General features: G+C 36.8%; 1 protein-coding gene across 1 annotated transcript in view; it reads left to right on the top strand.

Moving 5' to 3' along the window:
• The window catches only part of DMD (dystrophin), a 2,004,585-nt gene that overhangs the window by 1,427,451 nt on the left and 551,635 nt on the right, over nucleotides 1–25,499 (top strand). Inside the window, exon 50 of the mRNA XM_082716529.1 lies at nucleotides 20,366–20,577. Within this exon, the coding sequence (XP_082572655.1) occupies nucleotides 20,366–20,577 (212 nt within the window). The remainder of the gene's footprint in view (nucleotides 1–20,365; nucleotides 20,578–25,499) is intronic.

Here is a 25,499-nt window from a genome sequence, read left to right on the forward strand (position 1 = left end):
TGTTACAGGCAACACGAAACTCAGGTGTGCTGTGTACATGTAAACCAATAATTGGAACTTCACATTAGCTTCACATTTCTACTCATTGTTCACTTGATGGACCTGCGGTACTTCCTCACCAAAACCCTGACAAAACAACTCTGTGCAAAGATTTCCTGCCCTAGTGGCAAGTCCTGGACACCTACCCCAAGAAATTCTGACATGATAGGGATATAAAAAGGGCCCTGGGAATCTGCATTTTAAGAAGTTATCCAAAGCTCAGCTGGGTTCTTTTTGCAGATGGCTAATATCATCTATCAGGGTTTTTTTTTCTAATTTTTATTTCAGAAGAAAATCTTTTTTCTGGCTTTTTCTGAATTTCTAGGATGGTAGGACTCAGAGCCTCTTTGAACTCGTGTACGTAGAGAGGTAGAGATTGACAGATGAGCTGTATAGACATCTGCATAAACTAGAAATAGATACGTGTACATATAGATAGTAAGAAAAGTGTGTTGTTTAAAACTTCAAAGAAACACACACACTCTTAAAAACATAGTTTAGAAGCATGAAGAATTTGCTTTCAGTTGAAAATAGTATGATAAACTTGAATGAAGTAGGACTCTGAATGCAAATGTTCCTCCCTCCCTCCTCCCTCCTTCTCTCAATCTCTCTCTCTCTCTCTCTCTCTCACACACACACACAGAGAGAGAGAGAGAGAGAGAGAGAGAGAGAGAGAGCACTCTCTAGCGCAGTACAGGGTTTTAACATAAAAGCCAACCCCTGAACCAGATAAATAAAGGAAAAGGTTTTAATTCTTTCTCAATCTTTAGTTATTTTCTCTAAATTAATTTATAGTTGGTAATCACAGTAAGAAAAGTACAATTGCCCCATAAACAATGCAAAGTGAAGAATCAAATGAGCATTAAATAAAAATGAAGGTGCCCTGTCCTTAAAGACGCTGTCATTATGGCTTAGTCACAAACTCTTTGCAGTCTGTACTCATTCCTTGATTTCACTGTCTTTAGAGCTGCATAGATAGAAATAACACTCATAAGCAGACATTCCAGAAGGTTTGATTTGAAAAACAGCCTCAAAAGAGAGACAGATAAACAGAAACAGAGACACAGAATGAGAGGAACAAAGGTAAAATGGCATTGTTGGCACAGAGATAGAAGAACTGAACAGTGAATCTGGTTACCACATTGGCAGATAGCCTTATTTTAAGCTTGTAATTTGGTTATTTATCACAGAAAAGTGATCAGTCTAAAAATTCATACTTTCTATTACTATACTAATACTAATTCTACCTAATACTAAAAAGATATACATTTAGGGTCACCTGGGTGACTCAGTGGATTAAGCCTCTGCCTTCAGCTCAGGTCATGATCTCAGGGTCCTGGGATCGAGCCCTAAATCAGGCTCTCTGCTCAGCAGGGAGCCTGCTTCCTCCTCTCTCTCTCTGCCAACCTCTTTGCCTACTTGTGATCTCTCTCTCTCTCTGTCAAATAAATAAATAAAGTCTTTTTAAAAAATATAAACATTTAATGTTTCAAGTAAGTTTGTCGTTAAAGGATTAGAGTATTTATTAGAAGCCATTTTAAAAAGTATTTAATGGCATAAGGAGTGAGTGATTACATCATTAATGGCTAAGTGTGCAAAAGTAGGATGCAAAATTACTTATGCCATGTGAGCCTAATTTTGTACAAAAGAAAAAGAAAGAGAAGCCAGCAAGACAAATGATAACTGGAGGTCATACCCCCAAATGTTTAACAGCTGTCAACTTGGGGAAATACAAGTGAACTCTTTTTTTTGTCTTTCTGTCTATCTGTGTTTTCCCAATTCCATTCAATAAATTACATGTTTTATGTGCAGAAAGTATTTTAAAATATATTACTCTGGTATAGTTTCTCAACCTTTTCTTCATCATTAACTTCTAAGAAGCCCTTTTAGACTTCTTTTCTAATCAGCTTAATCCAACAGATTTGCTCTGCAATCTGTTTATGTTGTGACCCTTTGGAGAGTCACAAACAATTGTAACCCTTATAGATAGTAAGAATTTTTGTTCCTCAAGAACAAACCTTCATCTCCTTGGGGCACTGTGAACACATGTGCTTGCCTAAGAGCCTGAAGATTCTGGTTCAGGAGATTTGAGGTAGGAACAGAGTAAGTACTTTTTTTTTTTTTTTTTTTTCAATAGACCTCAGGTGTTTCAAAAGCAATGTGTAAATGCACGTACTTAATGTTACTCCATTTTTTTTTCAGGAACCTGAAATATAAGCATTTATCTATTTTTAGGAATAATATTAATGATGGGACATTTTTAGATAATTGTAAGTATGTAAGAATTTGCCTTTCTTGCCCATCGTCAGGAAAATATCACTTTGGAACACAAGTTAGAACAACTTTCATGAAACTTTCTCCTGAACTTTATATCTTTTCCACCATCTACTGTGTAGGTCTTTTCTTTTAATCATGGCTGATGTCTTTAGTTTTCTTTCAGAGACAATTGAGGAGAGACGTGAGCTTAGCGTCCTGAATTCAGAGTCACGCTGTGGTTGGCAAAATGCGAACAAAAACCTTGCAAACACGTGGTCCCTTGGGGATCATTTTCTCCAGTCTGACAATTATACAGAGGCCTCTGAGGCTTCTGGGATCATTGCTGAAGCTATTTTTTAAAATCCTATAGCATTTTCTCATTGTTGGTTAGTTTTCATCACAAAGAAGTTTTCATTTTTAAGGCTTAAAAAAAAAAAACCGCATACACACACACACACACACAAACCCTAAGATGAGTGGGAGAATTATTCAGCACAGCAGGTAATATACCAATTAGGATGATGATGTTCTGGATAGGGATTTTCATGAACCTCTCCCATTACCTGTTTCAGCTTTGTTTTTTCTTTTTTTGTTTTAGTTTTTTTAATGTTCAAAGTGAATAGAGTAATGAAGCAGCTATTTAGGAAGGTTTGGACTCAGGGAAGGCAAAAACAAAACAAACAAACAAAAAAACACCCTTTCATTATGTTCCCCAAAACAGCTAGCTTATTAAGCAGCAGGAGACAGATTAAAAAATAAAAAGATGCAAAAAAAATGAAACAATGACATGAGAAGGTCAGTGAAACCACTGGAACTGGCAGCATGGCAGTTTCATCACATGTGTTTTGTTTGGGGAAAATGACTGACTTTATTCTGAACCCCTTGCTAACACATATCTTAGAAAAACTGAACATATTTTATCTGTGTGTACAAAAATGCCTAAGGATTGACCTCTTACCTAAGCTGTATTCAGACTGAGAACATCAGTATACAAATTTGCAGCTAACATATTAGTCAACGTATGTGCTTTCTGCTGTTTCATAGCATGATTATTCTTAATTTTCAAGAACAGTAGTGTACCTGCTCATCAGCCAAGAAAAATGGATGAGAACCTCCTTGTCATTGGAGTCAATGTTAGTTTTTCCTATGGGGACTCACATAATGATAAGTTTGTTCCAAGCTGGAACTTCCCATTGACACCAGTTACACACAGTGCTTTCAAGTGGACTCAGGAATATAGGAAAATGAAAGAATCTGAATGGAGCCAAGGGGAATGATGATTAAGTCAAAGAGAGTGAAAGAGAGTAGGGGAGTAGTTTGTGTAGAAATGGTTTTAAAAAACCAGAAAAGATGGCAGAATTCAGGGGAAAGAAAATAGAGATTTCATCAGTAATAAGCTCCTTCTAAAAATCAGATTAAGAGTATAAATATGGAATGATGGGATACAAATCTGTATTTTACCCTGGCTGGTTGATGAGTGGAATCTTCTCATCGAGTCATTTTATAAAATTTTTCATTTTAACAATACTTTTGTATCATAAATTCAGTTTCAAGTGGAAATTTCCTACTCATTAGCTAACTTGGCTTCCTATATTTTGCCTAACCATCTACTTTCTTGTTCCCTACTCCTTCTAAATCTTGGCTCCCACAGTGAGGCAGCTCATATCCCTTAAGTTTCCTGTCTGATTTTGCTTCTTTAATGGCCAAAGTGAATTCTGTAAACATTTCTGTCATTTCCTTTTATATCTAAGCTCTTCTGGCCTATGTTCTAAGGACTTCCATGAAGCTATCAGTGATTACCCAAGAGGTTCACTTTGCTTAGTCTAGAGACCACCTCTCATGATACATCCCTGGAGCCTTTGCCTTGAGCATAGGGACAATGTAAACTTTCCCAAATCCCTCATCTCATTTTCCTGCCCTTTGTCCGCCTTTCTTCCAAGACTGTGCCTTTGTTCCTTACACTCCTGGTTTCATTTGTTCCTCACTATGTGAATGGAACCTCTCATGGTGACACCTCTGACCTCTCACCTGGTTGATGCATTCCATATGGCAAACTATGTACTCTACTTTTTCTCTGGGGGATTATTAAGAACTCACATTTAAAGTAAAATTGCAGATCTATGTTGATGCCCACCAGCAAGGTTTTTTTCACCACTTTGTGGTACAAAAGGGAATTGCTCTCTCTCTCTCTTATTTATCTGCAAATGATTCAAAGTAAAGCCAAAAAAATTCAAGCAAATAAGATTTCCCAGCAAAGTGTCTTGAAGGAAAGACTCTGCAGACATTACATGTAACCAATATTCTAGAAGAGGCACAGTGACTTAGGCATACCTTGTTGAAAAACAGTCACCATGGTTAAAGACTATTAGTTCCATCTTTTTCTGGAAGGGGGAAAAGCCATTCCCTGACAGGGTCAGATCTTCTGAGACCCCCTGAAAGAACTGCAAGGTTAATATAATCCCATTCATTTCCCCTCAAAGGTAGGTACATGAAGTACCTGTCATGTACCAGACAAAGCATTCTATACAGAAGGAAGAGTTTAGGCAAAGTCCTGCACATTTAATCTTCTAAATATTTTACTAATTTATTCTTATCTTTCAGTCTACCGATGACCATCAGGCTATGCCTGGACACCTGTCCTAGCTTGTTACTCTATTTTTCTGCATCTTTTCCTGCCCCTCCCCCAATATATTCTCTAATTGACAGCCTGACTAATCTTTTCACACCCAGATCAGATATGTCACTTCTCTGCATGCAACCTTTTCAGTGGGTTCCCACTGCACGGAGACTAAAGAGCAGAATCCTTACCATAATTCAAAAGGCCAGTGGGAGCTATGGAAATCTCCTCTTTATTTCTTTCTGATGGATGATGCATTCAAATAAGTGGATTCTGTCATAAAGACACAGATTCCAAATGCATGTGAATGTTGAAAAAGGCAGTTTACTTATAAAATATGTTTTACTCCTTTATACAGCTTTGGTTTTGAATACACACTAACTTATTCTCAAGCACATAATAGATTATGAAGAAAAAGTTTGTAGGAATGAATGGATAGTCAAAGGGATAAATAAATGAATACATGTATAAAAATAAATTCATATCATACAATCAAATGGCTCTTTATAAGAACTTGCCAGAACAAAAGTATAATCTTGTGTGATATACAGTTCTGGCAATGTTTGTATGCCTTTCTTTTTGTTTTTGTTAAAAGGTGTCCATTTTATGTTTGTAAAGGAATATGTTTCTTTGCTGTGAATAGTATAGGCACAGTGCTCTGCTATATCTCATTTTTTAAAAAATAATAATAGTACCTAATGTTTGCTGAAGCTTTGTGGTTTATAAAGCACTTTTCACATAGATTACCTCATTTAAAATTCCTCTATTTCTTCTTTTACTATGGAAATTCTATTTAAGATGATTTCCTTCTAAAATTAAAGCAATTACACCGTTCTGTTCCTGTATTTCTTAGCCATATGTTTCACCAAGGTATTGTCTCTCTCTTGGGTTTTTCTTCTCCGGATGTATACTTATGATTTACCCAGACGTAAATGGAAATAGTGGGGATTGTATACAGATTTGTTGTTGTTTTTTTCTTATGAACTCAAGCATTTCGTTTTAAGAGCTGCTGTACCATTTTAGGAATTGCCATTCTAATGTTCAAAGCCAATTTACATGTTTTCTGTGAAACTATTTTGTCATTTGAATTGGGATTGTTAGAATAGAAAGAGTTATTTTTCATCTCCCCCTATTTCACATTATTTGTTGTAACATTTATGAGTTACTGCGGTTTAAATAAGCAAAGATTATCTCAAAATGAGGCCTGGGAAGGGCAATTTGAGTCTTCGTGCACTTATATTTCGGCCTTTCAGTCTATACTCCTCCTCCTCCTTCTCTAGTCTAAAAAGTACTTTATAATCACTGATCCTGTATTTAACAGGATATGTGTTAAATGAACCAGAATTGAGTGATCTTTATTTATTTTTGATCTTATATTTTGCTTTTCTTGAGAAATATTTGAAAGGGATCAGCTGAGACTATACTTCAATAACTCAGTTCCTCTTTTCCCTTTAGTACAGAAGTCTCACTCTCACAAAGTCTGAAAAACTTTGAACATGGACATTATTTTCATAACATTGTATAAATATATGCAATGTTCATTTATATGTTGGTGACAATTTTGCTTTTGCAGTAGTGCAGAAATTCTCATTTATGATGTAAGAGTTGTGTTTGCCCTTTCCACACATTTATTTCTACCTTCCTATGTGCCAAACTTGGGCTGGACCCTGAATTTAAAAATACATTTCCTCTCTTGAAATCGGTACCTTACAGTGCTGATTAGACTTGCAGTGGGTAAGAGAGACAAAAAAAAAAAACAGATAATTGCCCAGTAGTGTAAATGCTATGTGCAGAGATAAGAACCAGGTGCTCTAGAAACCATGTTGCGGGGTCCCTCACCCAAACCCAAGAAACAAGGCTTGGTGGAGCGGAAAAGAACAGTCAGGAAAAATGACAAATGATAGTGGCTTCCGAGCCAACTGTTTTGAGTGGATGAGGGTAGAGAATAATCTGTGCGCAGATGCATGTGGGACATGGGTCACATCACACATGTAGCAGACTCGTGTGTAGCTGTAAGGCTAGACTTTGGTTCTAACAGGCGGTAGAAGTCAAGAAGCTGGAAAAGGTCTTACAAGTAAGGTAGGGAATTTGCATTATATTCTGAGAGCAGTGAAAGGGTGACATTAGAGAAATTTAATAAATGATGACAAACTCTAGTTTTCCATCTTCAAAAATATTCTCTGACAAAAGTGCTGAAGATTAACATGGAGGGCAGAAGGCCAGTGTTGGAGCAGTGCTTTTCAGTCCTAGCTGAACATTAGAATCGCTAGGGGCAGCAGGGGCCTTTAAAAAAATGCCGTGCCTGGACTCCACCCCAAACCAATGACATAAAAAGCTTTGGGATTAGGGCAGAGACATTGGTATTTTTCAAAGCACCCTGGTTGATTCGATGCAGACAAGGTTATGATTCAGTAAATAAGAGAGTGTGTCAGAGGCTTTTAATTAAAAGCAGTCTGGGGAAGTGACAGCTGGATGATAGAGAGGTTAGAAGGGCGATTAAGGAGGCTGAATGAATGACTTGGTATCTTGGCTAACGGATAAGGAGGCAAGAGAAATCAGGGATGATTTGTATGTTTCTCTTTGAATGACTAGGTAGGGGCACAGATGTGTGTCAGTGACTGGGGGAGAAGGGTGAAGGCGATGTGATCAAGTTTTGGATACACTGCCTATTTAAAATGGATTTAGTAGATGCTTGACTCTGAGGATATGGAGTTTGGGAGGGAGTTTGACTATGATCACTGTAAAGGTGGAAAATGAAGTGATGTAAAGAGATGAACTCACCAGGGAGAGAAAATATCCAGTGATAAGAAGAAAAGATCAAAAAGAGACTTGTAGGGAATAGTGACATTTAAGAGATGAGCTGAGGAGGATAAGGAGCAGCCAGAAAGGTGGCGTAGATTCCATACCATGTTGATTGAAAGAAGGTTTCAAGGAGGTCTTATCAATGAGGACAAGTACTGAAGGGAAGTCTGCCAAAATAAAGACTTCAGAATCTCTAACTTGGTAGTGACTTGAATGTCATAGCTACTATCTACAACAATTCCAATGGCAATTTCAATTTCTGCTATTATCTACAATTGCAGTAGCAAGAGTCAAAATGTAGTGACTAAAAAAGGAACCTGAAGTGTGAAAGTGGAAATAGTGCGTATTGACTAGCACTTCTCAAATTTTAATGTGCACACAAATCACCCCTGGAATCTGGCTTAAACATGTAGAATCTGATCAGTTAGGTTTTGAGTAGAAGCCCAAGATACTACATTTCTTGCAAGCTCACAGATAATGCGGATACTGCTGGTACACAGGCCATGCCCTCAGTAGTGCCTGCATAAACCATTCTCCTCTGAGGGAAGACATCAGCTTGGCCAGATGTTGTGTTAGGGCCAAAAGCAAAACTCATTTGTTTGTTGTTTTCTTTTTAGATGAGGTTCTGGACTGAGTTTGAAGATACAGGGTGGGTGAAAAATTGAACCGCTTCTTTTAGGAGGCAGAAGAAATTGGCAGACTGAGTATAGGGAGGTAATTAGGCATGGGTAGGAGAGAGACACTCATACCTCTAGAGAGGACATAAGGAAGGTGAGAAATACAGACTAGTCCTCCAATGGATAGGATCTGGCATTTTGCTTCATAGCCAATGTTTGTTTGTTTGTTTTTCAAAGAATTGTTTTATATTTATTTTTATTCCTAAACTTGAATGGCTACACTGTGGTGCGTGCTTGTAAAGAGAGAAGTGAGCCCTCTTTGCTTCACAAGTATAACTTGCATTTTCTGCACTTGTCAAATAAAAGTTTGAGTGACAAGGTATAGGGATGAAATTCGATGTGTGTTCAGGGGAAAAAAATGCCTTTTTTAGTCTACATTTTTTTGAAATTTTTCTCATTCCAGCAAATGCTTCAGTTTTGATGTGGAAATGTACAGTGATGAATGGGTTTTGCTGTGTGCATTGTATGCCATTGACACAGTAATAAATCCACGGTGCTGGAATTGTAATGGTCCCCTTTACTCCATTTTAGTGAACTCTTGCTGACCCCTTTTGAGTTGTTAGTACTTTATTTGCTACATTTGGCACTTAATTAGTTGATAGCTGGGCCCAGTGGGACAGATGGGTCATCCAGTGATATATTGTGTCACTATCACACCTGGATAGTTCTCTTCTGTCTTGTGAGTGGCCTACGATTATACACTGAAGTATTTTTCACAACTGTAGGTCAAGCTTTTTTCTCCACCATCAGGTTTTCATCTCAACCAATAGGTGCCCTCTGCCAAAGGAAGCCATTTTTTGAAATTGCTTTTAATGATCAAATAATACCACATTTCAATATATCCTTTTAAAATTAATATTTAAATAGCTTACATGTTTCATTATGACTGGATGTTGGTATTTTCTTATAATCTGTGACTCTCCAGCTGGTGGCAAAATCCAGTCCTCCTTTGACCTTAACTCAGTTCAGAGTGGGCATCAGCACTCATTTACCTATGGTTTATAATCACAATAGGAGAATGAGCTTTTTTCCACAGGACTCCTTTTCTCTGTTAGAATGTACAACATACTTTAAATGAGGTAATATGGTCTCTGACAGTCTGTTGATTATGAAATTAAGAGATCTGCCTGAATCCCACTTCTAGCTCTTCACCATATACATTGGGTATGACTTTCAGCAAAATGTTTCATCATTTTCACTCTAGAAATGCTATTTACTATCTTTTAGACTTACATATTCTACAGATGGTATTATTCTTAATTGAAAAGTGGTCTTAGTGACTTAGAAAGCTGCCTGAATAATATGCTGCTTCGTACTTGCTGTGAGAGAGCATCTTATCTAAAATTTTATTCTGAAAAATTCAAATACACAGAAAAGCTGAAGGAACCCTACACTGAATACCCATGAACTTACCATCTAGATTCTGCTGTACCACTTCATTCCTTTATCCTCCCATCAATCCTCACCCCCCCACACACACACTTTTTGATGCATTTCTAAGTTTGGAAACATCAGTACCCTTTGCCCCCAAACACTTCAACATGCATTTCATTAATTAGAGCTCAATATTCATTGATAGTTGTTTGTTTGTTTTCTTGTGGCAAAATTTGCATAGTTAAATGCACAAGTTTTATGTGTCCCATTCAGTGAATGTTGGTGGTGGGTACAGTAGTGTGACATATGCCTCTATCAAGATACAGAAAAATACTATCACCCCAGAAAGGAAAGAACTTTTGGATGCTAACTAGACTTATTAAGGTGATCGTTTTACAAAATGTACAAATATTGAATTATTGTGTTGTACACCTGAAACTCATGTTGCATATCAGTTTCACCTCACTTAAAAAGTTTTTCCAGAGAAAGGAACCTTTTTTTTAGGTTGGCTTGAGTTTATTTTAACTGAATTTTAATGTGGCTGAATTTAAGATTGTCAAGCTGAATCATACCAGTGGCCCATCCAGGGGAATGACATATGGCTGTAGATGTTCTCTCTGCTATCCAGTCACTGAGCTGACTGAGTTCTTCCCAATAAACTTATAAGGTGAGCCTCTCGCTCTGACAGAAACATCAAGAAACGTGTATTTCACAGACTATTAGAGCTCGTAAGAACCTCAGGGATCATCCAGTCTGCTCACTTTTGCTTTGTGTCTCAAAATCTGAGAACTTCAAGATGCATCGGTGGCTCAGTCAGTTAGGCATCTGCCTTTGGCTCAGGTCACGATCCCAGGGTCCTAGGATCAAGTCCCACATTGGGCTCCTTGCTCAGTGGGGAGCCTGCTTCTCCCTCTGCCAGCTGTTCCCTCTGCTTGTGCACTCTCTCTCTCTCTGACAAATAAATAAATAAAATCTTTTTTAAAAATCTGAGAACCTCATTGGTGTTATGAAAGTACATGGTTGTCTCTCTTCATCCCTATAGTAGAGAGCAAGGGCCAGACATGCTGCTCAGTGCTTTGTGTTTATTATTTCCTTAATCTTAATAGATTATTAATCTTCTTATTATTGTTATCCTTATTTTATAGAGAGTAAACTAGTAGTGAAATAACATTATTACTGATTTTTGCCATGTTCAAACTAGCCCTAAATGTTAGACTAATATTATAAAATATTTTTAACTTGGTCATTTACACTAGGTCTGTCTTCCATGAGTTTAAACATAAAGTTTGGCTGTTCCTGAATTCTAACTTTTTAGGATTTAAAAAAGGAACAGAAATTCAAATTAGTCATAGTGGCTAGGATTTTATCACGTGCCTATAACTCCCTTCCCTTTCCAGTTTTTTGGTCTGAAATGACATTTCCCCCCCCATGTTTATATAGCAGCCACATTCCTCCCGTCCTGTTCCTAAATACAGCAAGTGTTCATTCACACTAGATACATTTGACTTTAGGGTTAGTGTGTTTGTTTCTCCCTCTTCTTAAAGGGTTTAAGTTGAAATTCTTTGCAGAACTTAACTATAAATAATTCTTCTAAAGAACCATGTTTGAATGCCATGTGGAAATATATGAAACAAATCTTAATATTCCATATAATTTTTGGTCAGTATTATTTTTACTTACCTGGTTTCTTACAAGTCTTTGAATATCAAATGAAGTACGCTCCCATTCCTCAAGGCAGAGATGTACCCTAACTTGGTACAAGAGTAGGATAATGGTGGTTTCTTTATTCCTTTTATTTTTTCGTTCCCTTCTTGATCACCCCCTAACATTTTGTTGACATTTTAATCTCAGGGAACAGTCTGTTGCGATTTCCCCATCTCTTTCCCATCTTTAACTATCACAACTCATTATCTTAACTCCCATTGGAATCATTTTCCTTACAGTTGCCCATAGTTAAATCTCTGCCATTATTTTTTTTTTTTTAATTGGAAGTGGAGGTGAACCATGAGAGACTATGACTCTGAAAAACAATCTGAGGGGAATGAAGTGGTGGGGGGGTGGGAGGTTGGGGTACCAGGTGATGGGTATTATAGAGGGCACGGATTGCATGGAGCACTGGGTGTGGTGCAAAAATAATGAATACTGTTATGCTGAAAATAAATAAATTTAATTATAAAAAAAAATAAATGCAGCCACTGGGGAAAAAAAAATCTCTGCCATTCTTTACCCATTTCTGACCCATTTGCCTGTGAATCCACTCTACCAGTTTGGTATCTTCTACATGGATTATTAAAGTACCCTGTGCAATCATTGAGATCCACAGTGTGTTCCACCAAGCTGATCACAAACATTTGCTGATGACTATAATCCATTGTTTGGTCTCTGTAAGGAGAAGCAGGAACACCTTGGTTCATTATTGTCCTCTATGCTCTTATTTGAATTTTATCTTCACAACAATTCTTTGGATGTACAATCATCATTATTTCAGTTTTGCAGTTGAGGAAATTGAAGTTGTGGTGAAGTATCTTTTGCAAATTAAATTCCGTCGCAAATCTAAGGCTATAACCCATTACTAACTGCTAGTCAATGTTTCTTTCTAAAACTTAGTCACAGTAACTTCTAATTCTCTGACTATAAATTCAGTGCAGAAATTGCAGCAGAGCTGTTCTTTGTTCTGTAGCAATGTATATTCAAAAAGGCAATCATTTCATTTTTGTAAATAACATTTTTCCCTAGGAGAGATGTTGTGGGAATTTATATCAGTCAAGAATGTATATCGATAATCAAACATAGCTAGCTTAAAAACATGAAGTGAAAGATTGGTTAGTACTCAATCAACTGAACTGTTTCTTTCTCTGCGGTATTGTGGTTCTTGACATGATTGCTGAGTTTCCAATTTGACACTTCTAGAGATCTGTAAATCAGGACACATGCTGAGTCCCAGTCTGTCATCATGAGTCTTAGCATTGGTTATTTATTTTCCTTCTTTATCCAGCATCTACTTACTGGACAAATCAATTGAGAAGCTTTCCATGATGGCCCTTTGAAAGGAGAAATGCACACATTTGGGTAGCTCTTCAATTACCAACATGCACAGATTGTCTGAGTTTATATGCATATATTTTATTATTATTTCACTTTTGCATGTCAGATGAATCTGGTATAAATGTAAATCTAACAGTATGGGCTCTAGTGACCAAGTACACTGCCATAATATATCTTTGGTCTATCAATAATATTCTGGGTGCAGTGTTGCAAGCGTGATGAAATTCTGTAGTTTGAATTGTTGGCCCAGGCATGGACAATTAGCAGGTCCATATGATGTCCAGCTACCACAATGGCCCAGCTCCAAAACAACAGCTTCTCTTTGATGATCTGCAGATTTTATGTTTACTTTAATTCCTTGACAAAGTGGAATATATATCACACTTCTGATGTTTTCTTCTGTGTATGCTCCTGCAGGGTCTGCTCTTAGGACAGCTATATCATTCAGTTGCAGTGCTTTGTTTCTGTAGTTAAATAACCAAATTGCTGCTTCATTAGTCTCTATGTGCTGATCTGTTTCTGTGAGTCTAGTCTGGTTCATTGGCCAATTAGTATTTCTGAGATGTTCTTTATCACACCAATCTAAGACCTAAATTATATGTATCCTTAACAAAACCATTGCATCTCTTATTATCATTAATATCTGCCAGTGATGCTTATTTCACAGGTTGCAGCATCTGAAAAGATGAATTCTCCAATGTTGTATGCACAATACATTTTACAAGTCAAATCATACTTCATTAAACTTTTATTGGAGTACAATATACATAAGGGAAAATGCACATGTTATAAATGTTTAGCTTGGTGGGTTTGCACAAACTAAATACAACTGTGTAAACACCCCTCAAATCAAGAAACAGAATAATATACAGAACTCTGAAGCATCTGTCATGTCTCTTTCAGTGACTACCAGTCCCACGAGGATAACCATTATCCTGACTTCTGCAGTCATCATACTTTTTCCTCTTTTTATATATTATATAAGTGAAATAAAACAGTATACACTGTTTTTGGCTGGCTTCTTTCACTCAACATTATGTTTGTGAGATTAATATATACTATTGCATAAGTTGTAGATATTTTATTCTTGTTGCTAGGTAGTATTATATTGGTAAATATACCACAGTGTATTTATCCACTTTCCAGTAGAGGGGAATTTGGGTAGTTTCCAGTTAGGGGAAGCTTCCAATTTAGTACCGGGGACTGGAACACCAGTCAAATATTTTAAATATACTTCACAAGTTGACTATTTAAATAAATCTTATGGTGAATTCTTTTGTAAAGGAAATAGTTTCTCCATAATTTCTGCTCTGCAAAATATATTTTCACATATGGGTATTTATTTCACAAGGGTCGATACTTCTGTTTACTGTCTTTCTAGCATCCATCTCTTTGTACTTATGTTAATAACAATATAATATTTTATTGTTATTAGCTTCTGAAGCTCAGTATGTTTTAAGATTTGAAAATACCCATAAAAATATCCTTATCTGAATACTATATGGTGACTAACATAACACAATTTTTGAAAAAAAGTAAATTAGGGAAAGTTAATTTTAGCTATTCAAAGGCAAGAAAACAAATGTGAAGGAAGGGCAAGGAAAAGAAAACAAAAACCAAAACAATAAACAGTTCAAAGATAAAGAAAAAATCCTTATCTGATATATACATATATTCTTCTATATTATACCATCTAGATTTAATTAAAAGTACATACTGAGGCAAAAAGACATGCCAACAGATTCTCTCTGATCCACTGTCTATTTTAAGAATATTAGAGTCCTGGGATCGAGTCCCGCATCGGGCTCTCTGCTCAGCGGGGAGCCTGCTTCCTCCTCTCTCTCTGCCTGCCTCTCTGCTTACTTGTAATCTCTCTCTGTCAAATAAATAAATCTTAAAAAAAAAAAAAAGAATATTAGAGAAAGAAAGATCATGAATTATTTTTGGCTCACAAGAATTCCCCTCACATACCAACAGACTTTTTAATTTATGGATTTTTTAAATCAGATGAGAATATTCTACTAGTAAATATGATATTGAAGATGTTCTCTAACAAAAAATATGATTGATACAGAGGCATTAAATAAGAAACAATGGGTGCCCAGAAAATACTTATTTTGCTTAAAATAGAGATCATGGAAAATAAAGAGGAAAATATGCAATTCTTTTTTTAAGTATTTATTTTAATTCAGGTTAGCTAGTATACAGTGTTATATTAGTTTCAGGTGTACAAAATAGTAATTCAACACTTCCATACAATACCTAGTGCTCATCACAAGTGTACCCCTTAATCTCCATCACCTGTTTCACCTATTCCCCCCAACCTTTCCCCTCCAGTAACTGTCAGATTGTCCTTTATTGTCTGTTTCTTGCTTTGTATCTCTGTCTCTCTTGTTTTTTCCCCTTTTGCTTGTTTTTTCCATTCCTTAAATTCCACGTATGAGTGAAGTCATATGGTATTTGTCTTTCTTGACTTATTTAGCTTAGCATTATACTCTCTATATCCATCCATGTCATTACAAATGGCAAGATTTCATTATTTTTTATGGCTGAGTGATATATATCTATATATCTAGATAGATAGATAGATAGATAGATAGATCTCACCTCTTCTTTGTCCATTCATGAGTCAATGGACACTTAGGCTGCTTCTATAGTTCGCCTATTGTAAATAATGCTGCCATAAACATAAGGGTGTATGTATCCCTTTGAATTAATGCTTTTGTATCCTTTGGGTAAATCCCCAGCAGTGCCGTTGCTGGGTCATAAGGGAGTTCTAATTTTAACTTTTTGAGGAACTCTGTACTGTTTTCCAGAGTGGCCATACCACTTTGCCTTCCCACCAACAGTGCATGAGGGTTCCTTTTTCTCTGCATCCTCACTAACACCTGTTGTTTCTTGTGCTGTTGATTTTCGCCATTCTGATAGGTGTGAGGTGCTCTTTGTAATTTTGATTTGAACTTCCCTGATGACAAGTGATGATGAGCATAATTCTTCAACCAGTGTTCAATTTATGTAAACTTGAAATGCAACAAAGAGACAGTGACTCATTTTAAAGAAGAAAAACTCAAGGTCCTGAGCAAGAGTTAACTTTGAAAGTGGCATTTTTACATCATTATAAAAAGAAAGTATGGATAATTAAAATAGTCTACATGTACAATTCATTTGACAGACAGTTACTGAAAGTATACAAGGCACCAAGCACTGGGCTGTGCACTAAGGGTTTTTTTTTATTATTATTAAATGAATAAAAATCTAACTTAGACTAGCTTCCCTCAGAAGGATGACCTTGAAACAATGATTTGAGTGAAAGTGTTTTATTTGTAAGGTGATCCCATGAAATGCCAGTAACAGAGTGGCACAGCAAAACAGGGAAAGAAGCCAATAATTGAGCCAATTATCAAGCAGGTTATTGCTATGGGCAACTTGAGTTCAACCCTGATGAGTGTACTCTGGGATGCAGTGAAAAATGCACCTCGCAGTTGTCATCTACAAAGGGTAATTATCTTCCAACTCTCATTTATCATTGGCTGATTCATTTGTCAATTCCTTATAGTAAGATTTCCACCACTCCACTAAGATTATCTTTTGTATGGTCCTGAGGGAATTCCATGTGGTCAAATCCAATGGATACTTTTGGCATGGGCTTTGGGGAGTCTGACTATTTGGGTCCAAGTGTTAGCTCTCCCACTCACTCTCTGTATGACCTTATGTCAATTCATTAATGCAGTCTATTTCTTCCTCTGTTCAATGAGAAGTAGCAACAGCAGCAGCATAAACAATGATAACCACTTCATAAGATCATCATAATGATTAAATAAGTTAACACTCATACAGAACTTAAAACAGAGTTTTAAGCAGTGTAGATATTCAAATAAATGTTATTATGGCTTTTATTATCTGGCATGACATTTATGGCTTTTCAAAGTATTAACCAGGGGCACATGGGTGGCTCAGTGGGTTAAGGCCTCTTTCTTTTGCTCAGGTGATGATCCCACAGTCCTGGGATCAAGCCCCACATCAGGCTCTGCTCAGCAGGGAGCCTGCCTCCCTTCCTCTCTCTCTGCCTGCCTCTCTGCCTACTTGTGATCTCTCTCTGTCAAATAAATACATAAAATATTTTAAAAAACAGTATTAGCCACTTTTGAGTTTTTGCAATTCTTGTCCATGTTTTTATGAAAGTACATTTTTCAGGCATTCCTCCTACTTTGCTAGCTATTCATTCATCTTATTAGCTACTTTTGCTTTATTCTGTCTTTATGTGTTGTATTTCTAGGACTTCATCTTACCCTTATGTTCTGTTCAATCTACATACCATGTCAGTGAGAACTCATTGAGGTTTTCATTACTTCGCTGAAGTAATTTCTAACCCTGGATTTCTCTCTCTCCCCAAATACACAGCTATACCATTATCCCTTCAGTCCAAGTGACTAAAATGATAATCCTATGTAGACAGTTTTCAAAACCTCCCACTGAATAGGTCCAAAATGGAATTCATTATCTTTTTCCTGAAATGTTGTTCATCCTTTTTCTTTGGGTAGATACTGAATGATGCCTTTATCTGACAGGCACCAACCAGAAACCAGGGAATCTGTCTTGACTCCTTTGTTTCCCCACTGCTAAGCATAATGCCTGGTTATCTAGTAGATGGTAAATAAAATGGTGACTGGCAGGCTAGATGAATGGATTGACAGGTAGGTGTGCTGGGAGGGGTAGATGGATTGTTGAGCGAGTCTATAGCCTGTAATTGTATTTAGTTAAATATTATCTGATGATAATGTACAGTTGAAGGTCAAGGATGAGAAAGCATACCCTTAGTGGGATACATACACCAATGAACCAGTTTTCCTTACTACATTACATACACATGACCCCTTTGGGATGAATACTTTTGTCATTCTGACTGAACAAGCACTCAAATTGTATATTTGTCTGAAATAATGATCTGGGCTGTGAAAGTTTCCTCCTCTTGCCACAGTGAAGAGACACATACTCACATAATAGGAAGAACTATCTTAATTTTTTCTCCTATGATGGACTTCTTAAATATAAAGATTATGTCTACCTTATGAACTATAAGATGTAGGAAATATTCACTGGCATGAATGCAAATGGCTTACCATATTTATATCAAAAAAGTTTGCTAGCATAATAAAATATCACTAATCAAGGCTGATTGATGAAAAAGCAAATTGGGATCAGAGAATTTTTTTAAGGAAAGCCAATTTTATTATTTCCATATACATGTAGTATATAAAAATGGGCTAAGAAAAAAGGTACCAACTATGCAGAGTAAAATAACTGGCCATGATAAGTTGAAAAAATGGTATGTAATTGGAATATCAGTTATTTCTATGACTGACGGGGAATTATTTCAGAATATGTAAAGACATATTTTAAACAGCATTCTTCTAATAGCTTTTATACTATTAATTTTGTGAACTAAAGATTAAATAGAAGACTAATTAATCACTGTAAATCTTACCTTAAATAGATGCCATACTACCCTGTGGGGCAATAACAACAATGAAACAAACAATAAAGAAGGGTGCTCAAAGAATATAGAGAGAGACTGACATTTAAACAGAGGTCCGTGTGTTAACTCAAGTTGGAATATAGTATGCGGTCTGGTTTTGCAATAACAAGCAAGCACCCAAACAGAAATGAACTCCCCAAAATAGTCATTTATGATGAGTGCCACTCACCTGGTTTTACCTATTTTAGGTACCAGATTCTTGATTTCATGTCACAACCACTAGTCTTCTAGGGTTTGTCTAGTTTTAATCCTTATTTTCAGAAAATCTCAAGTACTTCTTTAACACTTAACTTTATGGGGGCAAAAATAGGGTCAATGAAGAAGGACTAAATTTACATCATGCAGCATAATTTTACAGTATTGTGCTGTGTACATTTTATTTGTCTATCCATACCCCCTCTTCATCCTTTTCTTCTTTGGCCTCTACTCCGAGGGGCTGATCTGTGTCATCCCTGGACTCATATGCCCTCTGGCTTCCAGTTGGTATACCCCAAGGAGAGAGAGGACAAAGTGAGATCAGGATATTTATTCTCCTGGTTCTCCCTAGTGGAGTTGCCTCAGGCCAATGGTGTCCCTTGGCGAAAGGTTACTGAGCTTCTCAAGGTGGATTCTCCTTGTCATTCTCAGCTTCTGGCTACTTTTCCCTCCCCTGATTTTCTGGTCCTAGATATAGTAACAGCTCTACTGCTGCAAGTCCCAATATCTTGTGTTCTCTTTGGTGATTTTCCTACACCCGGGTTATGTTGTAACTTAATCCTTTATAAATAAATCTTTCAGATTATCCAGGCAGATCAGAGAAAAATGTATATCAAGCTAAGATACTCCAGAAGACAGTGGGGAGACATTGAAGGGTTTAAATGAGGGAGTGGGATGATGAGATTTATGTTCATTATTACTCTCTCTGTAGTGTGGAGGTTGCATTACAAAACAGAGACTTGAGACAGGGGGCTATAAAGTCTACTGCAAACATGTGGCAAAAAAAATGATAGAGCTTTGCAGTGGGAATATGTGAAAAGTGGGAAGGAGTCCTATGTGAGAGAAATTAGTAACCAATTATACATGGTATTCATTGAGACCTCAAGAAAAATCTAGAATGTCAGGTTTTGCTTAAGGGATAAAGTTGATAGCGGGCTTATTACTTATTTTCCAAGACATTATTTCTATTTTATGAAATCAACTTAAAGAAAAGATAATGTGGTCCGTAAAAGATAAAAACAATGTGGTCATGTTTATTTTTAATCTAAAATAAAGTACTTCAGAGCAGAATTTATAGAACATCTCCATCTTTGACTCACAATGATACAAAAAAAATGATACAAAAAAAGACAATATAATCCTGTCTTACTTACAGAATATAACGAGTATGAATTCTTAGATATGGTTATAAAAAATTTACAGTAGGCCTGTCTGCTCTTGGGTTGCCCCAGAAGAAGACCAGAGCATGTGGTTTCTTTGGCAATTGAGGGAAATACCAGTACGGAAGTGGGTAAGGCTTACATATTCATATCCCAATATGTACTATCAGTCCTTGGTTCTAGGCTGCTCCTGGGAGGTAGGATGTCAGGAATCATCGATTCCCTGGTATATCTAGCCTGCAACTTAGGTGGCAAAATGAATTCTTTGTGGCACTGCAAATCCTTCAAGGAATGAACTGCCAGTGATAGTATCAGAAGTCAGGTTGTTGGGGACTGAAGCAGTAAGGGCAGAGGGATTCAGGCAGTCTGCTCTAGGACCTTTCTAAAAGATTTTCATATTTGGCTCAGGGGATTGAGAATAGAGAGAGTTTAATTTTTATATACACAACTGATATTCTAGGTTACCTTAAGGAAGATAACTTAACTTCATGTTTGCCATTGGAAAAAGTGAGGATTTCTATTGTCCATTATCCTATCTGTAATACAATGAAGAATTTTTAATATAAATAATGTGAAAAGTGAGATCATCTTTGAAGGTTAAGATTCAAAGGTCTTCTCCAGGCTAGCATTTACTCCTATATATTCATTTTTCCTTCTATTCCAGTTGAAAGGATTCAGAGTCAGTGGGATGAAGTACAGGAACACCTTCAGAACCGGAGACAGCAGTTGAATGAAATGTTAAAGGATTCAACACAATGGCTAGAAGCTAAAGAAGAGGCTGAGCAGGTGTTGGGACAGGCCAGAGCCAAGCTTGAGTCGTGGAAGGAGGCTCCCTACACAATGGATGCAATCCAAAAGAAAATCACAGAAACCAAGGTTGGTATCATGATTATGTTCTTAAAATAAAATGCCAGTTATACTGGATAAAATTATAACCATAGATTAAAACTTAATGATTTTTTAAAAGATTTTATTTATTTACTTATTTGTCAAATCACAAGTAGGCAGAGAGGCAGGCAGAGAGAAAGAGAAGGAAGCAGGCTCCCCACTGAGCAGAGAGCCCGATGCGGGGCTTGATCCCAGGACCCTGAGATCATGACCTGAGCCAAAGGCAGAGGCTTTAACCCACTGAGCCACCCAGGCGTCCCTAAATTTAATGATTTTTAATGTAAATTTATTAAAAGGAAACTAGATTTAAGCCGAAATGAACAGTAGGCTTTTTTTATTTAATTTCTTTTCAGTGTAACAGAATTCATTGTTTATGCACCACACCCACTGCTCCATACAATCTGTGCCCTCCGTAATACCTACCACCTGGCTCCCCCAACCTCCCACCCCCCACCCCTTCAAAACCCTCAGATTGTTTTTCAGAGTCCATAGTCTCTCATGGTTCATATCCCTTTCCAATTTCCCCCAACTCCCTTCTCCTCTCCATCTCCCAATGTCCTTGGTGTTATTTCTTATGTTCCACAAGTAAGTGAAACCATATGATAATTGAGTCTCTCTGCTTGACTTACTTCACTCAGCATAATAATCCATCGTGTATATGGACCACATTTTCCTTATCCATTCGTCCATTGAAGGGCATCTTGGTTATTTCCACAGTTTGGTGACCGTGGCCATTGCTGCTATGAACATTGGGGTACAGATGGCCCTTCTTTTCACTACATCTGTATCTTTGGGGTAAATACCCAGTAGTGCAATTGCAGGCTCATAGTAGCCAAAATAGAGATTAGAGGAAAACTCATTGCTAATATCAGTCTTAAAATTAATTTTATTTAATCCTGATATCATAGGCTGGTTTTCACATTACACCATCTTTTGAGATCACTTCATAGTTGATATACATACTTGTGTGATAGCATAAAATCAGTCATTTGGAATTAATTCCTTCCTAGAAAAAGTAATGGGTCCTTTCCTTCCTAAGTAGGGCCCTGAATGGAGAAGGGAGAGGAAGTGTTAAGGCAAGGATGAGGGGTCATCTTACATTCTCCTCCAGGTCTTTGACCTTCAGACCAATTTCCCTACTTCTTTCTTTTCCTTCTCTTCTTCTTTTCCCCCCAAACTCCATCATATATCTGTCCACTTCAGAGTGTAGAACTCATTGTGATAAAAGAAGGAGAAAAGGGAAAGGAAATAATATTTGTTCACTATGTTTTATCAAGCATCATGCCTGGTGCCATACATGCTTTTTATCCTTTCAAACCTCATAGTTCTGGGAAAGACCTTAAATGCTAAACAGAGAAGTAACACAGTGAGAATATGATTAGATTGAATATTTTATTAAAACCCTCTATAGATTTTTTTTTCCTCGTGGAAAAAGGCCTTCTGCTAAACAATTAGCTGAATCACAAGTTGGCTATGTCATCTGAGGAAAAAAAAAATATATTGTGGTTTTCTTGGATGAAGTGACTTCCATTTCTAAATGAGTCAGTGTTTAGGCTATGCTGAGCTACATGGCATATGTATTTATGCTAGGTTTATTTGAAAAAAAAAAAAACCCTGAAACCTCAATAGTTTAATAAAATAAAGATGAATTCCAGTGGAGGTTGACGAGCACTTCCTGAGAGCCCTTTCATAAATAGGGACTTAAGGAATCCAGGATTTTCCAGTTTTGTGATACTATCATCTTAAACTTAGGGCTGCCCACAGTCACTGCAGGAGAGTAAGACAGAATGTGGCCAGTTTATCCATGGGGTTCTATGGACAGGCCTGGAAATTATGTGCATCACCCACCTCCCATTGACCAGAACATGTTCCCAGCTTAACATCAGGAAGAGTAAATGGGAATAGTGAGCTAATGAGCTTGTAGCCAGCCTCAGCCTTAGCTACTTCTCCAAAGGAGCTGTGCTGCTATGAGAATAAGATTTTTGTTCATATGACAGGAATGTTAGAAAGTCACATAGGATTTTACAGACTCATCATTACCTCTGTTGGAAGCAGTTATGTCTTTCACAAGATGATTGCTGCCACTAGGATTTTCTTTTTTGGATGAACATAGAAGGCATAGGAATTTCTAATGGTGATATTCCCAACTCTTGGTTTGACTGTGGAATAAAATTCATGCAGCTGTTCTTGAAGGCTCGGGTCTTATCCATAAGGTACTCAGTATGTTATACCATTTCTTTTTCCTATCCAAAAACTGAGGATTCTATGAATCCAACAGATCTTGGAAGAAAGCATTTAACTGGTGGGAGGAATTAACAGGGAAAAAGGGTTTGGGCTGGACCCTTGAGTTAGAATAAGGAAAGGAGAAATGAGAGGCATATTGTGATAAATTTGATAAAGGCAAGAAGACTGCAAGTTGTCACATGAGGAATCTCAAAACCTACAAAAATCTTAAAGTGATGGCAAGAATGAATAGGGTTTTGTAGCCCCTAGAAAAGCAAGGGGCTTTAAATAAGAAATGAAAAGAAAGGTAAAAGAAAATATGAAAGGATAAAACAAAACAATTTCATCATCCAAACAAGTCATTATGTTTTAAACACCTAAAACAAAGACAAGATGATATAATTGCTATCATTGTCACACTTTCAAAATAAAAAAAACTGCTTTTCAAATGTCAGTCTAAAACTACATCATAAAAATGGCTCAGCCATTATCTATAGGAACTGATGTTTTTGTTTGTGTTATATGTTATATGTTACAAATTCAACTATGTATATAATTTTATATACATAATTATATATACATATATATATAGTTGCACTTTCATTGTATGTTCATTATCTAAAGATGACCAAAGCTGTAATTTTTCCATCAATTCCCTAAATGACATATGCTAAAGCTAAAAGTAATCCTAATGCTAATACAAATATTTAGAAAGTACTTGTTCATTGTAAAAATTGTGCTAATCATTTTATATATATTGGCTTAATTTTACCCTCTGAGGCATCTTCCATGAAAACTATTATCATTCCCAGTTTATGGGTGAGAAAATTGAAGTCTAGAGAAGTTCAGAAACTCTTCTTAAAAATCATAGAGTTACGGGGTGCCTGGGTGGCTTAGTGGGTTAAAGCCTCTGCCTTTGGCTCGGGTCATGATCCCAGGGTCCTGGAATGGAGCCCCACATCGGGCTCTCTGCTCAGCAGGGAGCCTGCTTCCTCCTCTCTCTCTGCCTGCTTCTCTGCCTACTTGTGATCTCTGTCAAGTAAATAAATTAAAAAATCTTTTTTAAAAATCATAGAGTTACGATATGAATGCGTAGCAATTAATCTTGCAGATGACCTCACAGATTTTCTCTTCTACCCATTATCTTCTACGTGACTAAAACAAATCAAGAAAACACTGTGAAGATCAGAAAAGGAGACAACTGTAATTATGAATTGACAAATAAGATCACATTACTGATAAGCCAACAGGTGGGAAATGAAAATGATGAAACAGTATACTGGGGAGAGGCTTTCATATTCTGTTTTACTACGAAAAACTAAAAAAAAAAAATTGCAAATTATAGCTTCTTTTTAATGAAACTACAATTTTTAATTCCTCTAAAATTCAGGGAGTATATAAAATGGAGATTTGGCCTTTGTGTCTAATACATTTATCACTACTGAGTGGTAATAGCTGGCTTATCTCTTACAATTTTCTTTTATGAAGAAAAGATGAAAATAGACATAAATAGGCATTGGATAATTTGAACAGAATCTCCTAGTTCCATAAATTCTTTCTGAGTCTCCGTGCCTAAGATTAGCAAGAGAGCTGGTGAGCCTCGTAAGGCGATCATCAGGCTGTGTCTATGGAGGCGGAGAGCTGTGATTAAACCAGCCAGCCTCCCTTGCAGCAACGTCACTGATGACTACCCTCACTGTCACAGCGAAATGGTTCCAAAGGCAAGCACTAGTAGTATTATACTCTTTGAAAATTTAAACCAGTCATTGTACCTGAACTAAAGAAAAATTCATCTACAATTCTGATATTTTTGTGATTCATCATTGCTCATCTTTGTAATCTCTTCCATTTCTTATCTACATACTTTCATTATCCTCATGATGGAGATAAAATTTTGAATTCTGACTTTAAACTTAGTGTCCTTACATAAATACCTATAGATGTTGCTTTATAACTTGTGATAATTAGCATTTTAAATACTTCACAGTATCTCATTAAGTTCTACTCTTCACCATCTCCTTACTGATTGGACATTCAGATAGCCTCCTCCTCTTGCTTAAAAAATAGTAGCAGAGAAAAGATGGGGACAAGAACAAGCCCATCACAGGAGAGGAATCAAGTTTCAGATAGCATCCAGGGACAGTCCATCTGAAAGCATGGTCAGGCTGGAAGGAGATGGCAATGAGAGAGTCTCGATTTATCAAAAGAACAAGCTATAGGCAGCCCATCATGTTGATGATTAATGAGCAGTTCATTAAGAGGCGTCCAGAATATATGTAGTTTCTCTCCCACAGAACCCTTAATTTTTTGGAAACAGAAACATAATGCGAGGAAGTAGCTAATTCTGTGAACCACATGGCTTTATTTGATCTTCGCCATGGCCCTAGTAAAACAATAATTTTTTTGAGGTGAAAAGACAGATGTTAGGGAAAAATCATACAGGATTTCCATTTTAATCAAACTCCCTGCCAATAAGCTATGACAGAATCCTATGAGGGATGATGCCATTTAACTTTCATAGGAAGTAAGATGGTGTGACATTGGCACCTAAAACTGCCAGCAGCGGTCATCATGGGATTTATTTTATTTGGCAGAATCTTGGTTGACTTCACAACCTGTTCCCCAGGCTATTAAGATTGGCCCAAACTTGGCAGTGAATTCCTTGGAAAAATTATTTCTTGATGATT

This window comes from Mustela nivalis, assembly GCF_964662115.1.
Source record: "Mustela nivalis genome assembly, chromosome: X".
Classification (NCBI taxonomy): Eukaryota; Metazoa; Chordata; class Mammalia; order Carnivora; family Mustelidae; genus Mustela; species Mustela nivalis.